General features: G+C 41.1%; 1 protein-coding gene across 1 annotated transcript; it reads right to left on the bottom strand.

The window, feature by feature from the left end:
* Positions 1-1,384: 1,384 nt before the first annotated feature.
* Positions 1,385-14,261, bottom strand: LOC101135599 (regenerating islet-derived protein 3-alpha). Its single transcript, XM_055378920.2, has 6 exons — positions 14,151-14,261; positions 3,681-3,790; positions 3,002-3,120; positions 2,677-2,814; positions 1,950-2,076; positions 1,385-1,671 (listed from the first exon to the last, which is right to left on the bottom strand). Exons 2-6 carry the CDS (start codon positions 3,754-3,756, stop codon positions 1,604-1,606), a joined length of 528 nt encoding a protein of 175 aa, XP_055234895.1. The 5' UTR covers positions 3,757-3,790; positions 14,151-14,261; the 3' UTR covers positions 1,385-1,603.
* Between the last annotated feature and the right edge of the window lie 11,913 nt (positions 14,262-26,174).

The following is a 26,174-nucleotide window of genomic DNA, read 5'->3' as shown; positions in this document are numbered from 1 at the left end:
GTAGCCTGGGACCATGAATGTCAACTTGCCTCTGGGGTAAGTCTGGAGACTGGATCCATGGGGCTAAGGCTGGAGCCTGAGTCAGTGGGGGCTGGCCTGGTGCTAAGGTTTACTGTAATGAAGCTTGATCCTGGGTCTGCTGGAGTATGAGGCCAGACTAGTACCGAGTCCACAGAGGCTCGCTTGGAACTGGGAAGATCCAGAACTTGTGTCTGTGGGGGCTGGCCTAGTGACAGAGGCCACAGAGGCTGGCCTAGCATCAGGGCTTTGTGCTCAGATGGACCTAAAGGCTTGGAGAGGGTTTGGGATTTGACAGGACCGTATCCTGCGACTGTGAGTGTCAGTCTGGAGCTGGGGTCTGCAAGTGCTGGCCTGAAGTTGTAGCTGTGGGAGCTATCCTGGAGCTGTGGTGGGTCTGAAGGGCAGGTCCACATGGGCAGGCCTGATGTCTAGGATTTCAGGGGTCACCCTGGAGTCTGTGGCTGCAAGTGCTAGCTTGTCCTTGAGGTGGGCTTAGAGTCTTTGTCAGTGGGTGCTGGCCTGTGGTCTGGAGCTATGGGGAAAAGCATGATGCTGTGTGTGTCTAGAGCCTGCATCTTCTGGGGCAAGACTGGAGGCTGCAGTCATGGGGGCTGACCTGGAGCCTGGGTTCACAGAGCTTGGGGCCACAGAGCCTGGCCTGGCATCAAGGCAGCCTGGAGTCTAAGTCCAAGGGTGTCTGCCTGGAGTCAGAGGCCACTGGGTCTTACTGAGGCAAACCTAGTGTTAGGGTCCATGGAAAACTCAAGTGCTTACTTCACTCTCTTTCCCCAAGTTTAGGGAATGTCTCTCCATGCTGTGCTTACTGAGATTGATGGAGGGGTGATATAAATAATGTAAAAGTGTTCTTTCTACCCTCTTCGATGCATCCTTTCTTATTTTTTGCAACATTCAGATGCTTTAATCACTCACTTGGAATTGTTAGCTCTTGTGAAGGTATTTCCATTTTAATGGGTAGTAGTTCAAATGAATGTTTCTGTGAAGGTTCAAGAGCTGGAAAGCCCTATCTACCAACCTGCTGATGCCATTCTCTGAGAAGTACTATTCTAAGCACCGTCAGAGCCTCCTAAATCTGTTCATGTCACACTGTCAGGTTTGGGCTACGGGAATGGGAGGGCAGTAAGTATGTGGGAGAGAAATGTCCTCATCTCTCCACAACACAAATCCTACATGAGCAGGACCCACCCCCTCATCATAACACACTGGTAGGGATGCACACTTCATCATTTTCCCTAGAGGCCTGGGTGAATAGGGAAGAAGCAAGACCCATAAAGTTTCCTCCACTCAAACACTTTGTCCTTCTCAGAGTATGGCTATGACACTGGCATATACAAGACAAACAAGAGCAGACTAAAAATTTTATTGCTCTTTAAAGCCTTAGGCCATATGACACAATGAAGAGACTGAAACGACAGCGGGGAGGAAGAAACAGAAGAAAGATAAGAATGAGGTGGTCAGGTTGGGGGAATTAAGCGAATATTCTCTTCCAGGGTGAGTCCTCACACTGGTCTCATGCCCATGATGAGTTGCACACCAAACACAGGCTGCTGACTTCCCTCCTGCACTAGTCAGTGAACTTGCAGACATAGGGTAACCTCACATTACAGTTATAATCTTTCCACCTCAGAAATGCTGGAGAGACAGAAGACATAAATGGAATGGGGCTGAGGAAGCTTGTGAATCCAATGAAGGGGCATCCCAGGTTTTAGCCTAGAAGTTAAAGCCTCTCCCTCACCTTCACCAGTGTCCCAATCCAGGAGAGAGATTCAAAGAAAGTGGAGAAGAGAGGAGATAAGAGAAGACACACTAACATTGTATTTTCTAGCTCAGGAAGATTTCCTGAAGGTCAGACCCAGGAATGGGGGATGAGATGGAAAACACTGGGAAGAGGCAGCTCCTCTGTTTCTTACCTGTGCTTCTCGACAGGCTCGCACAGTGGCCGGGGCTTGAGACGGTGGAGGGATTTCTCTCCCATGCAAAGTAATTCATCACATCACTGCTACTCCACTCCCAACCTTCTCCATTGGGCTCGGTGCCCTGTAGAGTAGAGGAGGTAGCCAGGTGAAGGGAATGGCCATTGCAGCTCTTCTTGCATGGCCCCTTAGCTGCAACACCTGATTTGCTCCCCAGCATGCTGACGGTGAGTAGGAAACTCTTCCTTGACTCCTCATTGCTATTGGAAAATTCCAGCCAATAAACACAAGACCTTTTGAACAACTCAAGGTAATATGTTATTTGCAGAACAATAATTGATGTAGCATTTGTGATTAGCTTGTGAACCTCAAAAGTAACGTCAGTTCTGTATGGGAACAAAAATTGATCCTATCTTCATTAAGGGTTCCTTCAGAATAGTAGGCAAAGACTCCATGAAGCTCAGAGAATTATTAACCCAGCTTCATATGAGAATTATGTAATACACCTGAGGAAGGCAGATTGATTTTATCTGAAAGATAGAGACCTCCACAGAACTCAGATCTTGAGATGCTTCATGGCCTTCCCTTTCCCCCCAAATATTCCCCAGAATCTGAGCTCCAGTGCTCCCTGAAGTACTTCCTGGGCAGGCACAGGGGACAGGGAGTGGGCCTGGGCAACAATAGCACCTTGAGAGGTAACAGAGAGGGGAGGATATACTCGCACCTGTGTGGGGTCATGGAGCCCAATCCAGACATATGAGTAGCTGTTACTAATGCTCTTCACCAGGGAGGACACGAAGGATCCCTCAGCCCCACTGAGCACAGACACCAGGTTTCCAGAGGGCCGCTTCTGGCAGGCCAGCTTTGAGGGCAACAAAGAGAATGAGAGGGAGCCTGAGACCTGCTGAGGGAGGGCAGGGCAAAGGTAGGTGGGAGGAGGACTGTGTGAAAGATAAATGTGTTCATCCTCATTCCCAAGGAACTCTCCTGAATGGAGACCCTCCTCCCCCTGAGACCGGTCACCTCCAACACCACATCTAACCACTCACATCTGCATCTGTCCAGGATTTTGGTGACAAAAACAAGGCATAGCAGTGGGAGCCATAGGCCTTGGAGCCTTTGGGACAGCGGATCCGTGCAGAGGGCAGTTCCCTCTGGGGTTCTTCACCTGAGGTGGAAGAAGAGGGGGGAGGGTAAAATGAAGAGTGGGGCTTAGGGTGGGAGATGACCTTGGGGAATACCTAGGAATGTCCTTGGGGAGGAAGACCACATTCCTGACACCCCTTCATCTTCCCTTATGTTTTCAGAAATTCTTTATCTCAAAATAGCCGTAGTAAATGGAGCACCATCTAGTCTCTTATTACCCTTTCCCCTTATTCAACCATTCAATACTCTCCTCACTCTGGGCTGTCTCTACATTGGGTACTCCAATCATTGTCCCTCCCCACATCTCATTACTGACCCTCCAGTGTATATTAGAGTCCACTTTCCCACCAGTGTATATTAGAGTCCACTGACTAAATGGAAGCCATCTCATTCCACTGTTAGTGGACCACCATGGAGCCTCCCACTGCAAATTAACCTGAAGGAAGGAGTGATGATGCAAGAACTGCAGGCAGGTTCATTAGACACCACGTCATTACCTCACATGACACACAGGAGCCTTCCTCCTCTTGTTAGCTCTGAGGATTCATAGGGAACCCAGTGCTAGAGGCAAAGCAATCTCACCTTGAACCTGAGACAGCAGCATGAGGCAGGAAAGCAGCATCCAAGATACACTGGGCAGGGCCATGGGAGGCAGCATAGTGTCTGTGACTTGAGGAGGCAATCAGGAGTCACTAAAGAAAGCGTGGTCAGTGGGAGAACACACAGATACCCTACTGCCTCATGTCGTTTTCCTTCTGTAGTCCCCTAGGACTAAAGTGATTTTGGTCACATCCATCATCTTCTACAGTTCTGAATGAGTTGTGAATCTGTGTACTCTCCCATCCCCGAGCCCTCCCAGGACACCCTTGCTGAGTCTCAGAGTTCCTGTGCTCCCTGAGGAAGGGACGCTCCCATGTATTCTCCTGTATCATGTGCAGTAGCTCCTCCCTGGGTCTCATCTTCTCTCAGCTCCCACTTACCTCTCTGGTGGGATATGGTATGGTTTGTCTGGTCAGGAAAGAGTGGGATTTTATAAGAGGATCTGGGGGAGGGACATTGGAGTGAAGAGTGACAATGAGTAGGCAGAACAGGGGTCATGGGGTGGGGTTGGCATGGACTCTTCCTGGCAAAGACTGGGGATTTTCCCAGTTGTTGCCTCTTTCCTGTTGGCAGGCCAACACTTTCCCTAGGAAGAGGTGAAGTTTGCTTTTTCCTCTGCATCCTCTTTGTCAAAGGCCTGTGGCACCAAATGTGATATGAAATCTTCTAATGTGGACATCTGAAAGAGGAGTTCCTCTGGTGGGTTTCTTAAGAATCCACTTCTGGAGGCAAACCTATGTATTTCTTATTACCTTGCCTAGTAAGATTAAATAAATGTTAGGTGTTAAGTGAAGATTTACGGGAATTATAAGTATCATGGACAGTTGAGGACATAGATGGTACTGAAGCTAAGAGTAGGAGTGAGGGTTCAGGGCCATTATGCAAGCATGATAGCTAATTTTGATGAAACTTCAGAATTGTCTGACAAGTCAATACATGAGCCAAAATCTTACAGAAAATCAGGTGAATGGACTTGTCTTTCCAGTCTTCAGCAAGAAAGAGCTTCCCCAGTGGAGAATGACAATGATAATGTGATAGAATAAGAGGTAATGAAGGAACACAAGACATAAGAAGGACTACAGTCAAGTAACGAGGATCAAAGAAGAATGAATAATAGTTAAAGAAGGGAAGAGCAGCCATTGTGTAAAATCACAGGTCAGTTGGCCAGGTGCTGTGGCTCAGGTCTATAATCCCAGCACTTTGAGAGGCTGAGGTGGGAGGATCACCTGAAGCAAGGAGTTCAAGACCAGCCTGGGTAACACATTAAGACCCTATCTCTACAATTTATATTTTAATTTAAGCCAGTTGTGGTGGTGTGTGCTTGTGGTCCTAGCTACTCAGCAGGCTGAGTAGGAGGACCTTCAGTTGAACCCAGGAGTTCAAGGCTGCAGTAAGTTATGATCATCCCACTGCACTCCAGCTTAGGCAACAGAGTGAGAGCCTATCTCTAAATTTTTGTTTTATGATGTTGTAAACATAATTCTGAATTGCATGTAAGTCTCTAATACATCAAAATGCTCACTACTTGTAGGTTGCTCATGAGCTTCCTTGCTGGACTGCCATTTGGCTGTACATTAAAAGCCCTTTTCATTGCATTCTTACCGGGCAAATGGTCAGCTTCCTGTGGGTATACTGAGAGAAGTTCTTTTAGTCACGTTTATTTTTGAGTTAGCAGTTTGGTGACTCTGACAAGCATACTACATTGCCCATACACTGGCTCAGGTTCAGTTTGGCCAGGCCAGGAAAAAGTTAGGCTGGGAATTTCTACAGACCCTGACTCTCATGCTATTGTTGTAATATGCCAGCTTGTATGCAGATGTTTATAGTAGGGGTCTGTGACGAGGTCATGAGATGTAGCTCATCCTTAATTCACGTCCTCAAAATTCAGTACCCAAAATTCCATGCAATTCCTCAAATAATATGAGAAGAAATATAGCCAGCAGATTATTTTGTTAAAAAGGATTTTTTTCCACAAAATTTATACAACAATATGTAAACACATGGAGGTACGGGGTAGAAGGTAACCAGAGGGTAGAATAGTTACCAGAGGCTGAGACGGGTGAGGAGAGATGAAAAGAGTTTAGTTCATCGTACAAACATACAGCTAGATAGAAGGAATATGTTCTAGCTTTTGATAGCACATAGGGTGACTATAGTTAACAACAGTATGTTGTATATTTCAAGATAGCTAGGAGAGAAGATTTGAAATGCTGACAGTTTATTATTAAAACTCACTTTTGTTCTTAATTGAAATAATGTGACCTTTGTAATAAGCCTTGAGGTTATAAAATCCCTAAGTGCAATGCGAAATTTTCTTTGCAATGACACTCACTAAACTCACTAAAGTTGAGTTGTTTTTGTTTTATTTTTCATTGTTTCTTCGTAACAATGCTTATTAACCAAGCACTGAGAAGTTTGTTTAAATATTATATTTCTTGAGCTGGTTTTGAGTTATATAAAAATCTACTTCTTAGGGATGACACAGGAATTCTTATTCTTGATGTAACTAAGGCTGAGTTTTAAGGAGCTTCCTTTGCCAAAAGATGTCCAATTTGTACTTTTATCCCTATTATCTTCTGAATCAGATATTTGCAGATAAGACTTAGTAGTCATTCTTAGAATTATAAAAGTGAAAAATGATCTCTTTGCAGGAGTCTAATATATTTGTTTCAAGGATGGTAAAATGTAGAGGTTTCCTGGAAGATGGCTCAGCAGGGCCCATGTCAAAAATAGCCTTGAACTGTATCTCACTGGAGATTTATCACTAAAGTGCACCCCTTTGAGATATATTAACCAGATGTCCAGAATGCCACTTTGGTCCTTTCATCTTATCCTAACACTGTCAGAAGAATTGGGAAAGGGATAAGATTAGGTGCTGAGCAACTATAAAACAGGAAAAAGGGACAAAACTTCAAAGTCCCTGAGGCCAATGAGGGAAGTTATTAACATCAAAGAACTGGAAAGCTGATAACATAGCTACTGAAATTTGGTCAATTATACGTAAGCCATGAACAGTAACTGTCATACGACCTGTGCAGTTATTGGAGGCAATAATTTTTATCAGAAAACTGTGTTAATATTTATTTGGTTTCAAATTTTCACATTGATCTTGGAAGAGTTCCCTGTTCATATCATGTTTGCTCTTCTAATGTTATCTATTTGGGTATTTTAAAAAGGCTATTGCTTTTTATTGATTTTTCTTTTAGAATAAACTAGTTATAATACAAAATGTTCATTTGGGAAAAAATTAAGATAATGTTTTCAATTAATTACCATAAATCATATTCAAACAGCTTGTGGGTGATAACTTTGCAGATCTGAACTGTTCACAATGTATCAGAGTTCACATTTCTTGTGGTAGCAAATAAAAATAAAAATAAGAAATAATTCCATAGTCATGTTGCTTTTCTTTTTGTAATAAATTATCTTTATCATACAGAAAACATTTAACAAACAAGTATAGACTGACAATCTAGAATCTACAGCGATAATATCTTGCCATCTTTTTTAGCTTTATTTTTTAGAGAAATGAAGCAAAAAGAAGTAATACAATCAAATTAATATTAATAAAATGATAAATAACACATTAATATTAATGATTAATAAAATGATAAATAAATAAAATGATAAATAATAAATGATATAATAAATAATATCATTAATAAAATGATAAATAAATAAAATTATAAATAATATTAATAATTAATATTATTTTTAAAAATAATATTAATAAAATGATAAATAAATAGTAGTCCATTTATGTTATTCCTCAGACCCACTTATTTCCATGCTTCTCCATTACCAATTTTATAATTTTTTTCATATATATATATATATTTTTGCAGTTGCAAGATTTAATAGAGTAATAAACAGAGCTCCCATACAAAGGGAGGGGACCCAAAGAGGGTAGCCATTGCTGGCTCAAATGCCTGGGTTTATATCCTGATCATTGTCCCTCACGCTGTGCTCTCAGGTGATAGATGATTGGCTATTTCTTTACCTCCTGTTTTTGCCTAATTAGCATTTCAGTGAGCTCTCTTTACTATTTGATTTGTCGGGTGTGAACTAAGTTGCAAGCCCCGTGTTTAAAGGTGGATGCAGTCACCTTCCCAGCTAGGCTTAGGGATTCTTAGTCAGCCTAGGAAATCCAGCTAGTCCTGCTCTCAGTACCCCCTCTCAACAGGAAAACCCAAGTGCTGTTGGGGAGGTTGGCCAATGATTGCTCTAACTGCTTCCTGCTGAACTGGGGTGTAGTAGGGGTTGTGCAGTTGAGATTTCCTCGGGAGAGTTGCCTTCAATGTCATTAACACTGGAGCATGGGCTAGCAGGCTGGTCCAGCGGTCCGCGGTAGATCTTAGTCATAGACTGCATCTGGGGCTCCATTTGAAAAATGATTTGTAGTTTTGCAGCTTTGATTCCAGAAGAGACAAACTTAACAAGGAGGTTAAAGATATAGGGATTGAAATGTATGGCCTGCAGTGCAGGGGATTACTTCTTTGGCACACTTTACAGGCCCTGACTATCTGCTTGATAGTTTTGAAAAGGCCTGGTCCAGTAAATAATAATTTGGCCATCTGATGGGTGCTATCAATGCCTAAGTGAAAGTTTTGGTGAAGGGTTTTAAGTAATTTCCATTGGTTAGCTGCAGGCAAAAGTATTTTTCCTTCTTTGGTGGCTAGCCATCCTCAGGGGAGGAAAGTATGTCCTCATGAGGTTCCCCATTCTATTTTTCCTGCTGAGTACTGGGGCTTGGTTTCCTGGAGGGGGTTACCGTACACTAGGGGTCCCTCTATAAGCATTTCTAATGGAGGGTCCTGTCTTGCAGGTCTTTTGGCTTCAATATCTGCTTGGTGGTTCCCTTCTATTTCCCTTTCCTTTCTTTCCTGATGACCCTAGCAGTGTAAGACTGCCACCTCTTTGGGTTTCTGTACAGCAAATAATAATCTCCTAATGGCTTCCTGATGGTTGATAGGTTCTCCCTCGGAAGTTAGGAATTCCCTTTCTCTCCATATTGCTGCATGGGCATGGAGGACTAGGTAAGCATACTTAGAGTCTATATATATATTTACCCTTTTTCCTTCTCCTAATTCTAGTGCTCGAGTGAGGGCTATTAGTTCTGCCAGCTGAGCACTGGTTCCTGGAGTGAGGGGATTATTTTCAAGTATTCCATTATCCCTGACCGCTGCATACCCCACTTTTCAAGGTCCTTTTTCTACAAAGGAACTTCCACCGGTATACAAGTTAAGGTCGGAATCAGTCAAGGGAACCTCTAAAAGGTCCCCTCGAGCGGGGTAGGTTTGAGCAATTACTTGTTGGCAGTTATGTTCTATATTTTCTTCATTGTCTGGAAGAAATGTGGCTGGGTTAAGAGTTGCAAAAGTGCGCAATTGCAGCACGGGCCCTTCAAGTAATACAGCCTGATATTTAAGTAAACGGTTGTCTGACAGCCACAAGTCTCCTTTAGCAGTGAGTATACCGTTCACATCATGAGATGTCCACACAGTAAGATCCCTTCCCTGTATTATTTTAACTGCTTCAGATACTAAGACTGCTACTGCTGCCACTACCCATAAACAATGAGGCCAACCCTTTGCCACTGCATCAATTTCCTTACTCAGGTATGCCACAGTTGGCAAGCTCATCCCTCGGACCTGTGTAAGGACTCCTAGAGCTATTTCTGTTTTTTTCTGTGACATTTAAAGAAAAATCTTGCCCCTTTGGCAAGCTTAACACTGGAACTTGGGTTAGGGCCTTCTTTAGAGCCTGGAAAGCTGCTTGTGCTTCAGGTGTCCGCCTTACTAAATGGGTATCGGCTTTCTGAGTTTCCTTAATTAGTGTATATAATGATCTGGCTATTTCACCATACCTGGGAATCCATATTTGGCAGAAACCTGTTATGCCAAATAACCCTCTTAGTTGCTTAGGGTTTTGGGATGAGGACAAGCCAGTATAGGCTGCATATGTTCCCCACTGAGGGCCCTGGTGCCTTTGGATAATTTTAGCCCTAAGTATTTAAACTGCTGTGAGCAGAGCTGAGCCTTTGGTTTGGAAACCTTGTAGCCACAGGTAGCGAGGAAATTTAAGAGCGCTTGGGTGGCTTGATGGCACAAGGCTTCTGAACGGGTGGCTAAAAGTAAACCATCCATGTACCAAAGGACAAGAGTGTCCAGGTATGAGAATTGGCTCAAGTCTTGGGCTAATGCCTGGCCAAATAGATGGGGGCTATCCCTGAACCCCTGGGGTAAAACAGTCCAGGTGAGTTGAGACATTGGGTTCGAAGGATCTTCAAAGGCAAATAAGAATTGAGAGTCAGGATGTACAGGGATGCAGAAAAAGGCATTCTTAAGGTCCAGGACTGTAAACCACTCTGCTTCCTCTGGTATTTGGGAAAGCAGGGTATAAGGGTTAGGTACAGCTGGATATAGAGGAACAACAGCCTAATTGATAATCCTGAGATCTTGCACTAACCTCCACTGTCCACTGGGTTTCTGCACTCCTAAAATTGGAATATCGCAAGGGCTATTGCATGGTTTTACTAGGCCTTGGGCTTTTTGGTCCTTAACAATCTTTTGGAGTCCTTGTTGGGCCTTGGGTCTAAGGGGTACTGCCTTTGGTAGGGAAAGGAGGCAGAATCCTTTGGTTTAACTTGAACAGGATGGCATTCTTTGCTCATCCATACTGTCCTTCTGTTGCCCAGACTTCAGGATTAATTCCTTCCTCAAGCACGGGACAACAAACGGGTGTTCCTTCTCCTATGTTCAGGTGTATAATGGCCCCTGCTTTTGCTAGAATTTCTCTCCCTAACAAGGGAGTGGGGCTTTCAGGCATAATTAGAAAAGCATGTGAAAAGAGTAAAGTTCCCCAGCTTACTAAGTCACAGCTTAGTGCCTGGGAGAAGTATCTAGTGACTGGCTGTCCTAAGACCCCTCGGATAGTGACAGATCTGGAGGACAGTTGTCCAGGACAGGACAGTAAGACTGAGAAGGCCGTGCCAGTGTCCAGGAGACAGTTAACCTCCTGGCCTTCAAAGGTCAAGCATACCCGGGGCTCTATGAGGGTGATGGCATGGGCTGATGCTTGCCCCGGGAACCCTCAGTCCTGCTGCTGCATCATCTGGTTAGTGGCTTCTGACTCAGAGGACCTTCATCCCCTGGGGCTGTGGGCCTTCCAGTGATTCCCTTGATATAATGGGCATGGACGAGGGGGTGGCTTATTTGTACTTGGATCATCTTTTTTAAAGTGTCCTTGTAGACTGCACTGGAAGCAAGCCCTATTAGGCACCCGATTTGCTCAGCTTTTCCCTTTTCCAGAGCCTCCAAAGTCCACTTGCCTGAGGGCCATAACTAAAGCGGTGGCCTTTTTTTTATACCGTTTGTCCCGTTCTGCCTGCTCCTCCTGATCTCTATTATAAAAAACCGAGGTTGCCAAGTTCAATAGGGTTTCTAAGTTTTGCTCTGGGCCTAAGGCTGACTTTTGAAGTTTTTTTCTAATGTCTGCAGCTGACTGAGTGATAAACTTATCCTTTAAGATTAGTTGGCCTTCAATAGAGTCAGGTGACAGATAGGTTTTCCTCCTCAATGCCTCCCTTAATCTTTCCAGAAAGGCAGTAGGATTTTCTTCCTTTCCCTTTGTTATAGTGGACATCATTGAATAATTCATAGGCTTCTTCCTAGTTTTCCTTAGTCCTTCTAGCACGCAAGTTAGCAAATGTCTGACGCACCATTCTCCATGTTCTGATTCTGTGTCCCTGTGAGGGTCTACACTGGGAACTGGCCTGTGGGGAATCGTTCTCTTTCCTCTGTTTTCATCCTATAATTGACCTGACTGAGATACCAGAGATCGCCAAACTCTCGGGCTGCAGTTATGGTGGCACTTCTCTCATTTGGGGTTAGTGTCTGATTTAACAGTAACATTATATCTCTCCATGTCAGATCAAAGGATTGTCCTAACCCTTGTAAAACATCAATATAGCCATCAGGGTTAGCTGAGAATTTACCTAGGTCTATTTCAATTTGCTTTAAGTCTGAGAGAGAAAATGGTACATGCACTCTGGCTGGGCCGAATTCTCCTCCTCCCACTGTTTGGAGTGGGCATAATCGGAGAATATTGGCACTCTTTGATTCATTGTTTACCCTTTTGTCTATCTCCTTTTGGACTGTTTGGGTTGAAGGGGGGTCCTTATTAGTTGGGGAAGGAGTAGGGGGGATGCTGGGGTAGGAAGGTACACTCTGAGGGCTTCTTGTAGGGCATAAATCACACTTTTTACATAATTGCTAGTTGTCTCTTAATGAAAAAGAAGTTTGTACATATGGCACTTCACTCTATTTGCCTTCTTTTCTACAAAAGAGGTCTAGCTGTAAGATGGTGTCATAATTTATACTTCCCTCAGGAGGCCACGTTTCTCCCCCATGAAGAGGATATTGTGGCCAGGCAATACTGCAGAAGAATATAAGTCATTTCTTTCTCAGCGTCTGAGGGTCATATTGGTCCCGATTCTCCAGAATACATCTTAGGGGTGTTTTTGCCTTGAGGGGAATGTTTGCTACCTGAAAAAAGAACATAGGGATGCCAGCACCCCTAGTCATTTTCTGAAGAACATTAGTCCTAGAGCGTCCTCTGTGGTCCTAATGCTTATTCCTTTCCAGGGCACGTAACCACCCATGGACCTCTGCTTATCAGACTAGTTACACTCACCGATGTAGTGGTCCTGCACCCCTTTTACCGCCTTTCTTGACCACAAAGAAAGGGGTTTGGGCTGCTGGATTCTAGTCGTCCTTTACCAGCATGCCTAACATTGCCTTTGTGCTCAGGGGTGAGTCCTAGAGCTGGACTGGGTTCCCGAGTATTTCATAACAACCCAGCTGCCCCATCAAGATGCATTCCCATAAACAACAGTTCTTATGCAAATTCATTTCAGAGAGGGTGTAGCGAAGCTTTTGAGTCAGGATTGAGATAGTCTTTTGTCATTCTGTAAGTAGTTTAAGGCTTGGCTGAGTGCAAACAGCTCGCACATTTGAGCAGACCAATTATTAGGCAGTTTTTCTAACTCTGCTTCCACAAGAGTCTCCCTATCAATTACTGAATACCCATTGTGGTTTTTTCCTCAGTCACCTGGGAGGAAACATCTATCGTCCTGTCCTGAAGGGAGTTCCTCCTAGGTCTGGTCGGAGCTTTGTATGGTAATTAAGATTTAAATCTCCTGTAAGGAAATCTGTTGGGTTAAGGGACTTACCAGTGGTTAGTGTTAAATTACCTTTTTCTAACAGAATAGCCCCATACTTTACGATTTTTGAGTTAGTAAGCTACCTTTTTGCTTTTGTGACTTAGAATAATTCTGAACTGGTGAGGTGTGCTCACAATGAGGTTTCCTCTAAGTTACTTTTCTGCTTTCTTCTGTTAGCAAAGCAGTTGCCGCTACAGATTGAATGCATTTGGGTCATCCACGGGTTACCGGGTTAAGGATTTTTGATAGGAACGCTATGGTTGTCAGTGGTCTCAGTGTTTTCAGGCTATGCCTTTGTTTACACTGACAACAAGGTAGTACTGGAGTGTTATAGGGTCATGAAGAAGACCTTCAATTATCAATTATAGGTTTTAAATTTACCCTGGCTTTTAAAGGAATAGGGCCTACTTTTTTTTTTTTTACTATTTCTATCTCTCTTTCTTTCTCTCTTTGAGTCCCTCTTTGTCTCTCTTCCTTTCTCCTCTCTGCCTCTTTCTCCTCTCTGCCTCTTTCACCTCTCTGCCTCTGTCTCTCTCTCTCTGTCTCTCTGTCTCTTTTAGCCAATTACAAACTTGGGGTCCTGGCAAGGGTGGTGGGGAACAGGTCCCACATAACTGCACATGTCAAGAGTGGTATGCCTAAATTGGGAGGGACACGAGGGACACAAGACTCCCTGCATTTATAGCCTAGATGCCTAAGGATGCAGCGTAGAGCTTCCCTAGATCCCTTTGGAGATACAACTTGCGAGGAAATTAAAGTCTGAACCATTAGTACCTAGGAGGCGGGGATCAGAGGAAGTACATTCAGAGGTAAGGAGAATTTGGGGGCTACACTTTCAAGAAAGTCGTGGTCAGGACCCAGGAGATATGGGTCAGAAGGAAAGGTGGGGGTGTACGCATGGGCAACTGTTGAGTAGAGATTTCGGGCTGTGCCGTGATCTCAACCTGCTAATGCCGGGAGTTCAGGATGACAGCTTTCTGCCTCTAGTCGGCCCTTGGCTTCCCCAAGAGAAGTGAAAGCGGAAGCTGGTTCTAGGGAGATGAGTGCTCCCAACCCAGAAGGGTTGGGGGTTGTTAGAAAGCCCTTCCCCAGACAGCCTCACACCTGAGTTTTAAGTCCGGTGGCCGTGCTAATCGTTTTTAACTGGCCAACAGGTGCCTGGTATTTTCTTCCAATTCTAAGGAAGGATAGGACAGAATAGCAAGTGAAAGTGGTCCAATATTTCTCACCACTTTGGAGGTCCCTTCATGGTCACCAAAATGTTACCAGGGGTTCCTTGCTCCCAGAGCTCCCAAGATGGTGGCAGGCCACTTCCAAAATGGTGGCGGGCTGCTTCCAAGATGGTAGCAAGCCTCGTGTTCTCTGACCTGGAGTTCTTGGCCCCACGTATTCCGAGGAATGGAATCTTGGGCCATGCAGTGAGTGTTATAGCTCTATTAGAAGCCATGGGTCATAGAAGAGAACCATGGAACCCAGTAACCAGTATTCAGCTCGATTAGGACGAACCCGGGCACTTAGCCATGCAGAAACAATGGCAAGCCTTTATCCCAATCGGGAGCAGCAATGGGTGCCTCACTGGATCAGGAGCACAGCAGACACCCTGCTGGATCCTGAGGGATGGGAGTCAGTGGCGGGTCTGCGACGGCGGCAAACAGCAGTGGTGGACAGTGGGCGAAAGCTCGAGCCATAACGAACACGGACCAGAAGAATGCAGTTGCAAGATTTAATAGAGTGAAAACAGAGCTCCCATACAAAGGGAGGGGACCCAAAGAGGGTAGCTGCCAACTTATATTTTTAATCATTTACACCATATAGATATATCAACAAGCTATATATGATATGATTTTCTTTTATATTTACATATTTCATACATGTATCATTTACATTTTATGTAACATTCTGGAACTTTTTTCTCATTCAATATTAGGTTTTAAAATATATCTACATTGAGATAAATATTTCTAATTTATTGATTTTAACTACAATGCAATGTTTATTCATATAAGTATTTTTTAAAACTGTGTATTCATTCCTCTACTGATGGAAATGTGTATTTTGTTGATTTCAGGATATGCAATTTGCCACATTTTGAGTCTCTGAAATCTGAATTCAGTGCTAATAATGACAAATATATTCTCTATTTTCGCTTTTTAAAACAAAGGTCGGCAAACTTCTATATAGAGCCAGATAGTAAACAGCTCTGTGGGCTATGCCATTTTTGTCACAGTTATTTAACTCTGCCATTGTAACATGAAAGCAACATAGGCAATAAATAAGTCCATATACATGTTTGTGTTATAGTTAGACATTAATTATGGACACTGAAATTCAAATTTTATGTAATTTCATGTGTCACAAAATATTTTCTCTTCTTTTAATTATTTTCCAACATATACAAATAGAATAATTTATTCTAAGTTCATGGGCCATATACAAACAGAAAAATGGGACAAATTTGGCCAACTGACTACAGTTTGCTAATACCTGCTATATAGAAAATGAGGGGATAAAGAAGGGGTGGTTGATGGATACAAAAACACAGTTGGTAAAAGGAATAGCATCCAGTGTTTGGTAGTACATTATGGTGACTACAGTTAACAGGAATTTATTGTTTATTTTAAAATAACTAAAGATTAAAACTGAAGTGTTCCTAACACAAAGAAATGATTAAAGCTTGAGGTTATGGATTCCCCAATTACCTTGATTTGATCATTACACACTGTAACCTTGTATCAGTCTATCTCATGTACCCCATAATTAATAAATTAATGAAATAATAGCTCAATTAATTACAGAATGAGGAGCGCTCTGAAAGACAGATGTATAGGGATTTTTGAGAGCATAAAACAGAATGTACCTGGTGGTAGCAGTGAGAAAATGAGTTGATCTGATTCTAAAGGGCACTGATTTTGATAATTTTTGTTCCATTTGGAATGAGAAACAGGTGTTTAGTGAATGAAACCAGATTAAGCATCTGTCAGCAAAATAGTTCAGAAAAACTTTCGTCTCAAATGTACTTTATTCCAGATAGAACAAGTTAAAATGAATCAAAGCAGCGTTTGTGGAAATAAGCAGCATATAAAAAAAGAAGGTCAATTTCAGGCACTTCTTCAAAGTAACTTCTTACCACCTATTCAAATAAAATCCTAGTTCCAATGGAAAGTATATTTAAGGAACTGAAAAAATGCAGGTCCGAAATCTAGGTTCAAAGTTCATGTCCAAATGGAATTATATCAAGTTAAACAGCTTCTGCACAGAAAAGAAACAGTCAACAAGCTGAAGAGAAAACCCATAGAATGGGAGAACATATTTGCAAATTACCCATCTGACAAGTAATAAATACTCAGAATAAATAAGGAGCTCAAACAACTCGGGAATTAAAAACAAATAATCCAATTTTAAAATGGGCAAAAGATATGAATAGACATCTCTCAAAAGGAAACATACAAATGGCCAACAGGTATATGCAGAAATGCTCAACATCATTTATCATCAGAGAAATACAAATCAAAACTGCAATGAGAGATCATCTTACCCCAGTTAAAACAGTTTTATCCAAAAAGATAACAAATGCTGGTGATCATGTGGAGAAAGAAAGATCCCCATATACTGTTGGTGGGAATGTAAACTAGTACAGCCACTATGGAGAACAGTATGGAGATTCCTCAGAGAACTAAAATTAGAACTGTCGTATGATCCAGCTACTGGGATCCCACCACTGGGTATATACCCTAAATAAAATAAATTAGTATATTGAAGAAATACCTGCCCTCCCGTGTTTATTGCAGAACAATTCACAATAGCCAAGATATATACTCAATCCACGTGTCCATCAATGCGTGAATGAAAAACAACAAAAATGTGGCATATGTACACAATAGATTATTATTCAGCCATCGAAAGGAATGCAATCTTGCCATTTGCAACAACATGGATGGAACTGGAGGAAATTATATTAAGTTGAATAAGCCAGGCACAGAAAGACAAATATCACATGTTCTCACTAGTATATCAGAGCTAAAAAAAATATTCAACTAACAAAGATAGACAGTAGAATGATGGTTGCCAGAGACTGGAAAGAATAGTGAGGAAAGGGGGATAAAGAAGGGTTAGTTGATGGATACAAAAACATAGTTGGTAGAAAGAATAGCATCTAGTGTTTGGTAGTACATTATGGTGGCTACAGTTAACAGTAATTTATTGTTTATTTTACAATAACTAAAAGATTAAAACTGAAGTGTTCCTAACACAAAGAAATGATAAATGCTTGAGGTTATGGATTCCCCAATTACCCTGATTTGATCATTACACACTGTAACCTTGTATCAGGCTGTCACATGTACCCCATAAATATGGGCTATTAGTATGTATCCATAAGAATTAAAAGTAAAAATATATTTTTTCAAAGTTCATGTGAAGATCTGAGGTCCAAAGTCAACATCTATGACAAAGTGAAGGCTAGGTCCAGTTCTAAGGGCTGGCCCAAAGTCTATGTCTAAGGATAAAGACTACATCCAAGGTCAAAGTCCAAGGTACATTCCCATAATTCAAGATATTGTCCACGTTCAAGGTCCAGGTCTAATATCAGTTCTAACATCTAGGTCAAATTCATTTCCATGCTCAAGATTCAATGTCCAGGATAAGGTAAATTTCCAGGGTCAAGAGCATAGTTTTAAGGTTCAGGTTCACATCTATGTCTAGGATTGAGGTTTGTGTTGAAATTCCAGGTCTAAGGTCAGGTGCAGGTCAAGATCTGAGATTCAAGTTTATGATGAGTTGTCTAGGTCCAATCTCAGTGACTAAAGCCCAAGTGCACAACCATGGAGCATAATTAAGGTCAGATTCGAGGTTCTGGATGAATACAGTGTCAAGTTTTAGGCCCCACATCCAGTTCCAGTGTCCAAGTTCAGGTGCTAAATTCAAGTTAAAGTACACGGTCAAGGCTTACACCAAGGCCTGAGATCCAGGTCTCCGTCTGATGTCTAAGTTTGAAATCGTGGTTCAAGGTAAGTATAAAAGGTCCGAGGTCCAATTCCAATGTCCTTATTCAGTATAGGTTCATGGTCCATGTCCATAGTCAAGATCCAATATACATACCCTAGGTCTATTTCAGGTTCATGACTGGGGCACCTGTCCAACATCCAGGTCTAGATCCATGTCTAATGTCAGGCCTAAATTCTAGATAAATTCAGGTTCTGAGTTTTTCTTCCCTCTTTTCTCTTATTGTATCTCCTTTATGACATGTGTTACTTCTTCTAGATTGTATCCCCCCTTTTTCTTCTTACCTCCCAATCTAACATAAGCTAATTCCCTAGGATTGTTCCTCCTTCTAGTCCATTAATTCTTTTATTTACCTCCTTTGACACCTCCTAATTCTCTCCAATATTCAGCCCTCATTTTTCCCTTTCTCTTATCTTGTGATACCTGCTAATTCTCCAATATTTTCTTAAGTTTTATAACATCAAAAAAGCTCTTATCAATGCTTTCTGTCTTTCTATGGCAGCTGCTCAGTGCAGGACTGAAAATCAGACCTGGAACAAGGATCTCATCTGAGTATGATTGCTATATCTAGACAAAGACTTATCCTTTGAGTGAAGAAGATCACGGTGACAGATATACCCCTATAATGTGAACAAATACAATCTAGTTTCAGGATTTTAATACTTAATCAATCCTACTATGTTGGTACTATTTATAATTGGTGACCCCAATTCCCTGGCTACCCCCATCCATTAGCTGTAGGATTTATGAATATACAGATTAGAAAATCTTAATATGTTAATTCATATAGGATATGAAGGCCTTTACTGGGAGGTAACCAGCTCCTCTATGTTATTATTAATGAAATTATATGGTCAGAATTGGAACTTGGATAATTCATAAACAAAAGTGCTCTATTGAAGGCCTTTGAAAATGTGGCTTAAACTTATAAACGATAAAAGAAAGTATTAATAACATCCTTTACACCTAATAAAACACTTCTATAATGCAAAATATTTTTAAAAAGCTAAGTCCAAAGACAAAACTAGGAACAAACATTTTAACTTATGCCAAAAATATACACAAATATATAATGATTTTCTATAAATTGATTTTTAAGACCAACAACTCAATATGAACAGGCTGTTCACAGTAATGGAAATACAGTTTCCTTCTTTCTTCTTCTTCTTTTTTTGGTGTCACCCAGGCTGGAGTGCAGGAGTGCAGTGGTGCAATCTCTGCTCACTGCAACCTCCACCTATGGGGTTCAAGCGATTCTCCTGTCAGCCACCTGAGTAGCTGGGACTACAGGCATGCGCCACTATGCTGGGCTAATTTTTGCGTGTTTCAAAGAGAGGAGGTTTCCCCATTTTGGCTAGGCTGGTCTTGCACTCTTGGCCTCAAGTGATCCACCCGCCTCTGTCTCCCAAAATGCTGGGATTACAGGCGTGATCCACTGCACCTGGGCAGGAAATGCAATTTTCTTTTAAACATACAAAGAAATTATGATTAACCTATTATAAATATGCTAACGTATAATAAAATAATTGCAAATTAAAACTTCACTGAATCATTTGGGATCCCTCTGTACTCTGCTCCAATTTTTCTAGAAATCTAAAACTGCTCAAAATTAAAGTCTATTAATTAAAATAAAACTTCACTGAATCTATCAAATTGGCAAAGATCTAGATGTTTCATTACAAACCATGTGAGCAAGACTGTGAGGAAGCAGAATCCTCATACGTAAGATAAATTGGTGTCATGCCTCCCCCTCTAGAGGGTAATTTGGTCATATTTATCAAAATTAAAAATGCACACTTCTTTTGACCCTTGAATTTTACTTCTTGATATTTATTCTGCAGATACAATTACATACATGCAAAATTAAGTGTGTTCAAAGATCCTTATTACAAGATTATTAGTAACTAGAGAAGAAAGGAAATCATCTAAATATGTATCAAATGAGAAGAATAAATACCATGATATCTCCAGCTAGTACAATATGAGTCAACAGTCCCTGAGCCAGAAGTGTTTCGGAATTCAGAATTCTTTTACTGAAAGATAATATGGTAATAGCATATTACATCACACTTCCAGAAGGGTTTGAGATAGCACCTATTTACCAACTGCATCAACATTTTGCATCATGTTTGAAAAATCACATTCGGTGGCATTATATATAGAAAAAACATAAGTATACTTACTTCAGGTCAGGCCAGTTCAGTTCAGACAGGGTGAGATTGTATCACTGGGGTAGGCAAAATAATGGCCACTCAAATATGCCTATGCCCTAATTCCTGGAACCTATGAGTTTTGGAGTTATTATATTAAGTTGCACACATTGAGCTACAGTGACAAAAGAAATTTTACAGATGCAATTACCATTATGGACACTGAAATGAGGAGATTATCATAGATTTTCTGGGTACACCCAATCTAATTAATTGCATAAATCATTAGAAACAGAGAGCTGTCTCTGGCTGGAAGGAGAAGACAGAAGAGGAAGAGAGATGTGGAAGAAGGAAAGTCAGAGAAGGGCTTTATGCACCATTGCTGGCTAAAGGGTGAAGGGGGCAAAAAGAAAGGCAGGTGTCTTTGAGAAGCTGAGAGAAGCTGACAACTAACAAGGAAACTGAGATGACATCCCCACCACCAAGGAACAGAATTCTGCCAACAACCTGAATAAGCTGGAAAGCGGAGTCTCTCCTACAGCCTCCAGACCTGAATAAGCTTGAAAGCAGAGTCTCTCCTACAGCCTCCAGAAAGGAGACACTGAATTTTTCCTAGCGAGACCTGAAGCAGAGAACCAATAATCCACCGTGTACCTGGCTATCTAACCCACAGAACTATGATAATAAATGTGTACTGTTTTAAGGGTCTGATTTGTGGTAATTTGCTCAGGACGCAATTAAAAACCTCAACATTTATCAAATCAGCAATAAAAATACTTTGCTTTCAGTGCTTTTACTTTTTTCTATTTTTAAAAAACTTTTTGTTAAAATGTAACATACATACAGAAAAGTCCACAAATGGCAATTGTAAAGTGCTTAATGAATTTTCAATAACTGAATACATTAGTGCATCCAGAGTCCAGACCAGACAATAGTATATTGTCAGCATCCTGGAAGATACCCCTCGTGTTTTCTACCATGGTGCCTTGACTTCAAATGTGAACAAATTTGGCCTCTTTCTGTACTCTACATAAATGGAATCAACATATCTACTGTCTTATGTCTGGTTTCTCTCAATCAACTTTGTGTCTGTAAGATACATCCAAATTGTTTTGTATAATTATAGATTGTTCATCCTAATTGCCCCATGGTATTGCATTATATGGTTATATAGAAATTTATTTATCCTTTCTGCTATTGAGGGACATTTGGGTAATTTTCACTGTTTGGCTTTATGAATAGTGCTGCTAGGAATATCTAATACATGTTTTGTAGCCAATGTCTTGTACACACTATTTTTGGATATTGTAGATATGTAGAAGTGGAATACTGAGCCATTTAAAATTTTGGTATGTTTTCCTGAAATGCAGATAAGGAATTGAGGATCTATACTATGTAGCTATATAAAACAATGTGGAAGGTCCTCAGGTATTGGTGGGAAAAATTTCAAAAATATGATTATTAACAAAAAAAGGTACAAAACGGAGTACATTATACTTTGTGTAGAAGTGAGATAAGAAAATATATTATTATTTGCTTTTATATTCACAGAGAAGCCCTTGGAGGATAAACAAGACACTAATAAATGTTGCTACATTCAAATATATGGGTGATGGTAAGATGGGGCCAGAGTAGAAGAAAACTTTTTCATGCACATACCTAAACACATACACACACACACATACACACACGTATGTTTATATATGTAGATATATAGATTCTATATATATTTATGTGTGTGTATGTATATATATATATATATATACACATAGTTTTTGAACTATGGGAATGTACTATCTACTCAAAAGTTAAAATAATAGTCTTAAGGGCCTGAGCCTCTATAAAGGCAATATTCCCTTTTTAAACATGGTTACATTTGGCCACAGAAATTCACAGAAAATGTCCCAATTTCTAGTCAATTTCCTAGACAGTAGTTAACAACCTTTAAGAAAAAAAAAAAACTTTAACCCACCCCTCTCATTTTAAAAGATATGACGAGAAAACTGAGACACAGAAGAGTGAGGTATCCACCAGCTCTTAGCAATGTAGTCCTTCCAGAGCAGCCGCCGCCATCCCTGGGGAATGCTCAAGTTCTCTTTCTAAAATAAAGGTGGCTAGAGACATAGCTGTTTCATAATGAAAAAAACACACACACACAAGTGAGTGAAGCACTTTTTAAAACTATAATTTACTTAAAAATATTCTTATTTTATTTAAGATTCTAAAGGAAAAACAAAATTCTGAATCCAGTTTTTTCTGATTCAAAACCATGGCACCCGCACCCAAGCTGAAATTTCATGAAAGGAAAGTTAGCAAGCTATCTGTAAGACCCGGTGTATATTATTCAAATGGGAAACAGTACAAATCTGAGAAATCAAGAGTTGTCTCTCCAGAGGCCAAAATAGTGAACATTTTTATTTTCTCATAATACAGCTCCTAAGGCAGCCTGGCCTTCTGAGAGCAGCAGCCTTGCGGCTATGCTCAGCTGGCTGATGCTGTTGGACTTCCCACTACACCACCTTTCCTCATCTCTTTTGGCTCTGTCGAGCTGAAAAGCACAGAGATATAGAGCCACCTACTTTACTCACACATAAAGCCAAAAGACATTATGAGTGTGAAAGTGACTTACCAATTTCTGGCCCCAAGTCAAAGCTCAGTAAAAGCTTGTACTCCTCCTTTCCAATCACAGTCATAAATCTGGCTTCTTCTGCACAAGGGGCCGTCATAATTGATGGCTACGTTTCAAAGACAAAATGGTCAATATACTGGGCAAACCTCCCCATCCATTTCTCGGAAGCCATGCGTGTAATTTACGACCCTTCTAACTTATCATCACCCTAGGAATGTATTGATTTTTTTAAGCACATAGTCGACATCTGTGATTGCTGGCTCCAAATGGGACTGATATTTAAACAGCAAAATCATTTCAGTCTTTACATTTGTAAGTGATCAGCAATTCCCATCATTTCACCCCACTTTCTGCAAGTTTCCAGCTGTGAGAGATTCGGTGATTTACAGCCTTCGTATCGAAGGGAATAAATCAGTATTTCTTTAGTTCAGAAGTTCTGTTGAATGTCATAGTGAAAAAAATTCTAAAGATGTCCACCTCGAGATTCCTGCCACCTGGTATTACATCAGAGATGAATGTAGATACTACTGTGAAAGAACTTTGTAGACATAAGTAAGGTTTACTAATCAGCTGACCTTAAAATAGGGAGATGATCTGGGTAGGCCCAATGTAATCACAAAGAGCCTTTAAAAGCAGAAGAGGAAGGCAGAAAAGTCCTTCAGAGAGATGTGGCAGAAGAAAAAGGCAGGTGAGATGAAGCAGAAAGGGAGGACGGGGAGATTTTAACTGTGAGAAGTACTTGACCCATTATTACTGCTTTTGAAACTGGAGGAAGAAGGGCATGCATTAAATAATGTGGTTATCCACTAGCAGCTGAGAACAATCCCAAGCTGATAGCCAACAAAGCAGCAGGAACCCTTGTCCCACTGCCACAAAGACCTAAATTAATTCTGCAGACAGCCTGAATTGGCTTGACAGCAGATTCATCCCCAGAGCCTACATAAAAGGATATAGCCCTACTAGCATGCTAGTTTCAGCTTTTTTTTTTCTTTTTGAGACGGAGTCTTGCTCTGTCACCAGGCCAGAGTGCAGTGGCATGATCCCCACTCACTGCAACCTCCACCTCCTGGGTTCAAGCAATTTTCTTGCCTCAGCCTCCTGAGTAGCTGGGACTACAGGTACCTGCCATCACGCCCGGCTAATTTTTGTATTTTTAGTAGAGATGGGGTTTCACCATGTTGGCCAGGATGGTCTTGATGTCTTAACCTCATGATCCACCCACCTCTGCCCAGTGCTGAGATTATAGGCATGAGCCACCGCGCCCAGCCAGTTTCTGCTTTTTTCACCTAGAGTAGAGAAACCGTTAATTCAGAATAAGCCTGAACTTCTCACCTACACAACTGTGAGGTAATAAAAAGATATTGCTAAATGTATGCTTATTCGTTATGGGAATTATAGAAAACTAATACCAACATTTAATAGTTTTTATGTAAGAAGGAAGTATTTCTACATAACATATGGTATAAGCCTCATACAAACCTTTGTGTCTGTCCCACCAGCTTAATCATCAACATCCTTACCTTCATCAGGCTTATTCCATTATCTACACAACCATGTTCTCTTCATGATGAACTATTGTGATTCTATCATTCATGAATAAATGTGTGTCTTAGTCCATTTTGTGTTGCTATAAAATAATACACAAGACTGGGTAATTTATTTTTAAAAAGTTTGTTTGGCTCATGATTCTGATGCCTGGAAAGTTCAAGATTGAACAGTTGCATCTGGTGAGGGCATCAGGCTCTTCCACTCATGGCAGTAGGTGAAGGAGAGCCAGCATGTGCAGAGATTACATGGCAACAAAGGAAGCAAGAGATAGGGGGAGGTGCCAGGCTCTTTTTAACAACCAGCTGTTGTAGGGTCTAAGAGAGTAAGAACTCACTCACCACAAAGGAGGGCATTAATCAGTTCACAAAGGATCCACACCCATGACCTAGTCACCTCCTATTAGGCCACACCTCCAGCATTAGGAATCAAATTTCAACATGAGGTTTGGAGGAGACAAACATCCAGACCTTAACAATGTGTTTCAAAGTTGTTTGGCAAGAACTGCATCTTACTCATCTTTTGAAATTTTACAGTAGCTCATACAGAGCCTGGCACATAGAAGGCTTTCAAAAATTACTTGCTGAGAGTCAATAATTTATTTTTTCCTATGAATACCATCTGAACTCCAGATGGTATTCTAAAAAAATACGCCCTCTCTTTATTGTCTTAGATGTTTTCTCCACCTTTATACCAACTGATGACAAAGAGTTAGATGTGGCCACTGAGTTGTAGCACCCTAATAATGGGACTAGGTGACACTGATGCAACCAAGCTCTTATTTGCCCCCCTGATTCCACTGACATGTACAGTTAACCCTCCATTCATGGGTTCCACATCTGTGGATTCAATCAACTGGAGATAGAAAGTATTCAGAAAAAGGCTGGGCACAGTGGCTCATGCCTGTAATCCCAGCACTTTGGGAGGCCGAGGTGGGTGGGTCATGAGGTCAGGAGATCGAGATCATCCTGGTTAACATGGTGAAACCCCGTCTCTACTAAAAATACAAAAAAAAAAAAAAATTAGCCGGGCATGGTGGTGGGCGCCTGTAGTCCCAGCTACTCGGGAGGCTGAGGCAGGAGAATGACGTGAACCCAGGAGGCAGAGCTTGCAGTGAGCTGAGATCACGCCACTGCACTCCAGCCTGGGTGACAGAGCGAGACTTTATCTCAAAAAAAAAAAAAAAAAAATCAACAAAAATTATACAAATTTCCAAAAAGCAAACTTGAAGTTGTCATGTGCTAGGTACTGCATTAAATCCAGACAAATGAGGTGATGTGTAGGCATTGTATTAAGTCTTACAAAAAATCCAGAAATAACTGTATGGGATATACGCAAACACTGTGCTATTTTATATAAGGGACTTGAGCATCTATGGATTTTCATATTTTGGGGGGTTTCCTAGAACTAATCCCCCAAGGATACTGAGGAATAACAATATTTATAATAAAAATTATTATGTTAAGCTTCAGTCTCTGACTGTAGCTATGGTCAGAAGGAAAAAAAATTAGAAGTTAGTCTTCAAAGAGGGACTATGGGTTGATCTGTGGGTCTAGAAATGTACTATGGATAAATTCATAACTAGTACTGATATCAATTCCTGCTTATGTTTAGGGCAGAATTTTAAATTGACTTTGAAAATTCATCAAAATCTTCAGATTATTTCCATGACTTCTCCAGTATTTACTGTATGTAGAAATAACAAATTCCTCTTAACTAATCAGAATTACAATTTCAGGAAAACCATTTATATGTTCTTGCCTCCCAGAATATGGAGAAAAACTGTATGATACCTGTGGCAGAGTTTATGAGTGCTACAAATTTTACATCTTTATGTTCCTTTATTTTAATACAAAAATGATATCTTAGCTGGTTATAAAAGTCTGTGAGAACAGACTTTCTTCTTTAGCTTTTTATGTAAATGGGTC

Source organism: Gorilla gorilla, chromosome 12, assembly GCF_029281585.2.
Source record: "Gorilla gorilla gorilla isolate KB3781 chromosome 12, NHGRI_mGorGor1-v2.1_pri, whole genome shotgun sequence".
NCBI classification, from domain to species: domain Eukaryota; kingdom Metazoa; phylum Chordata; class Mammalia; order Primates; family Hominidae; genus Gorilla; species Gorilla gorilla.
The sequence above is the reverse complement of the archived record's forward strand: the minus strand, read 5'-3'. Positions and strand labels throughout refer to the sequence as shown.

What these genes read in the sequence shown, in the direction of transcription:
- LOC101135599 (XM_055378920.2), bottom strand. Translation starts at nt 3,756, where the DNA reads ATGCTGCCTCCCATGGCCCTGCCCAGTGTATCTTGGATGCTGCTTTCC. An exon ending in AATCCTGGACAGATGCAGAT is followed by an intron (nt 2,815 to 3,001) that starts GTGAGTGGTTAG and finishes TTGCCCTCAAAG; the next exon opens with CTGGCCTGCCAGAAGCGGCC. An exon ending in GAGCCTGTCGAGAAGCACAG is followed by an intron (nt 1,672 to 1,949) that starts GTAAGAAACAGA and finishes CTGTCTCTCCAG; the next exon opens with CATTTCTGAGGTGGAAAGAT.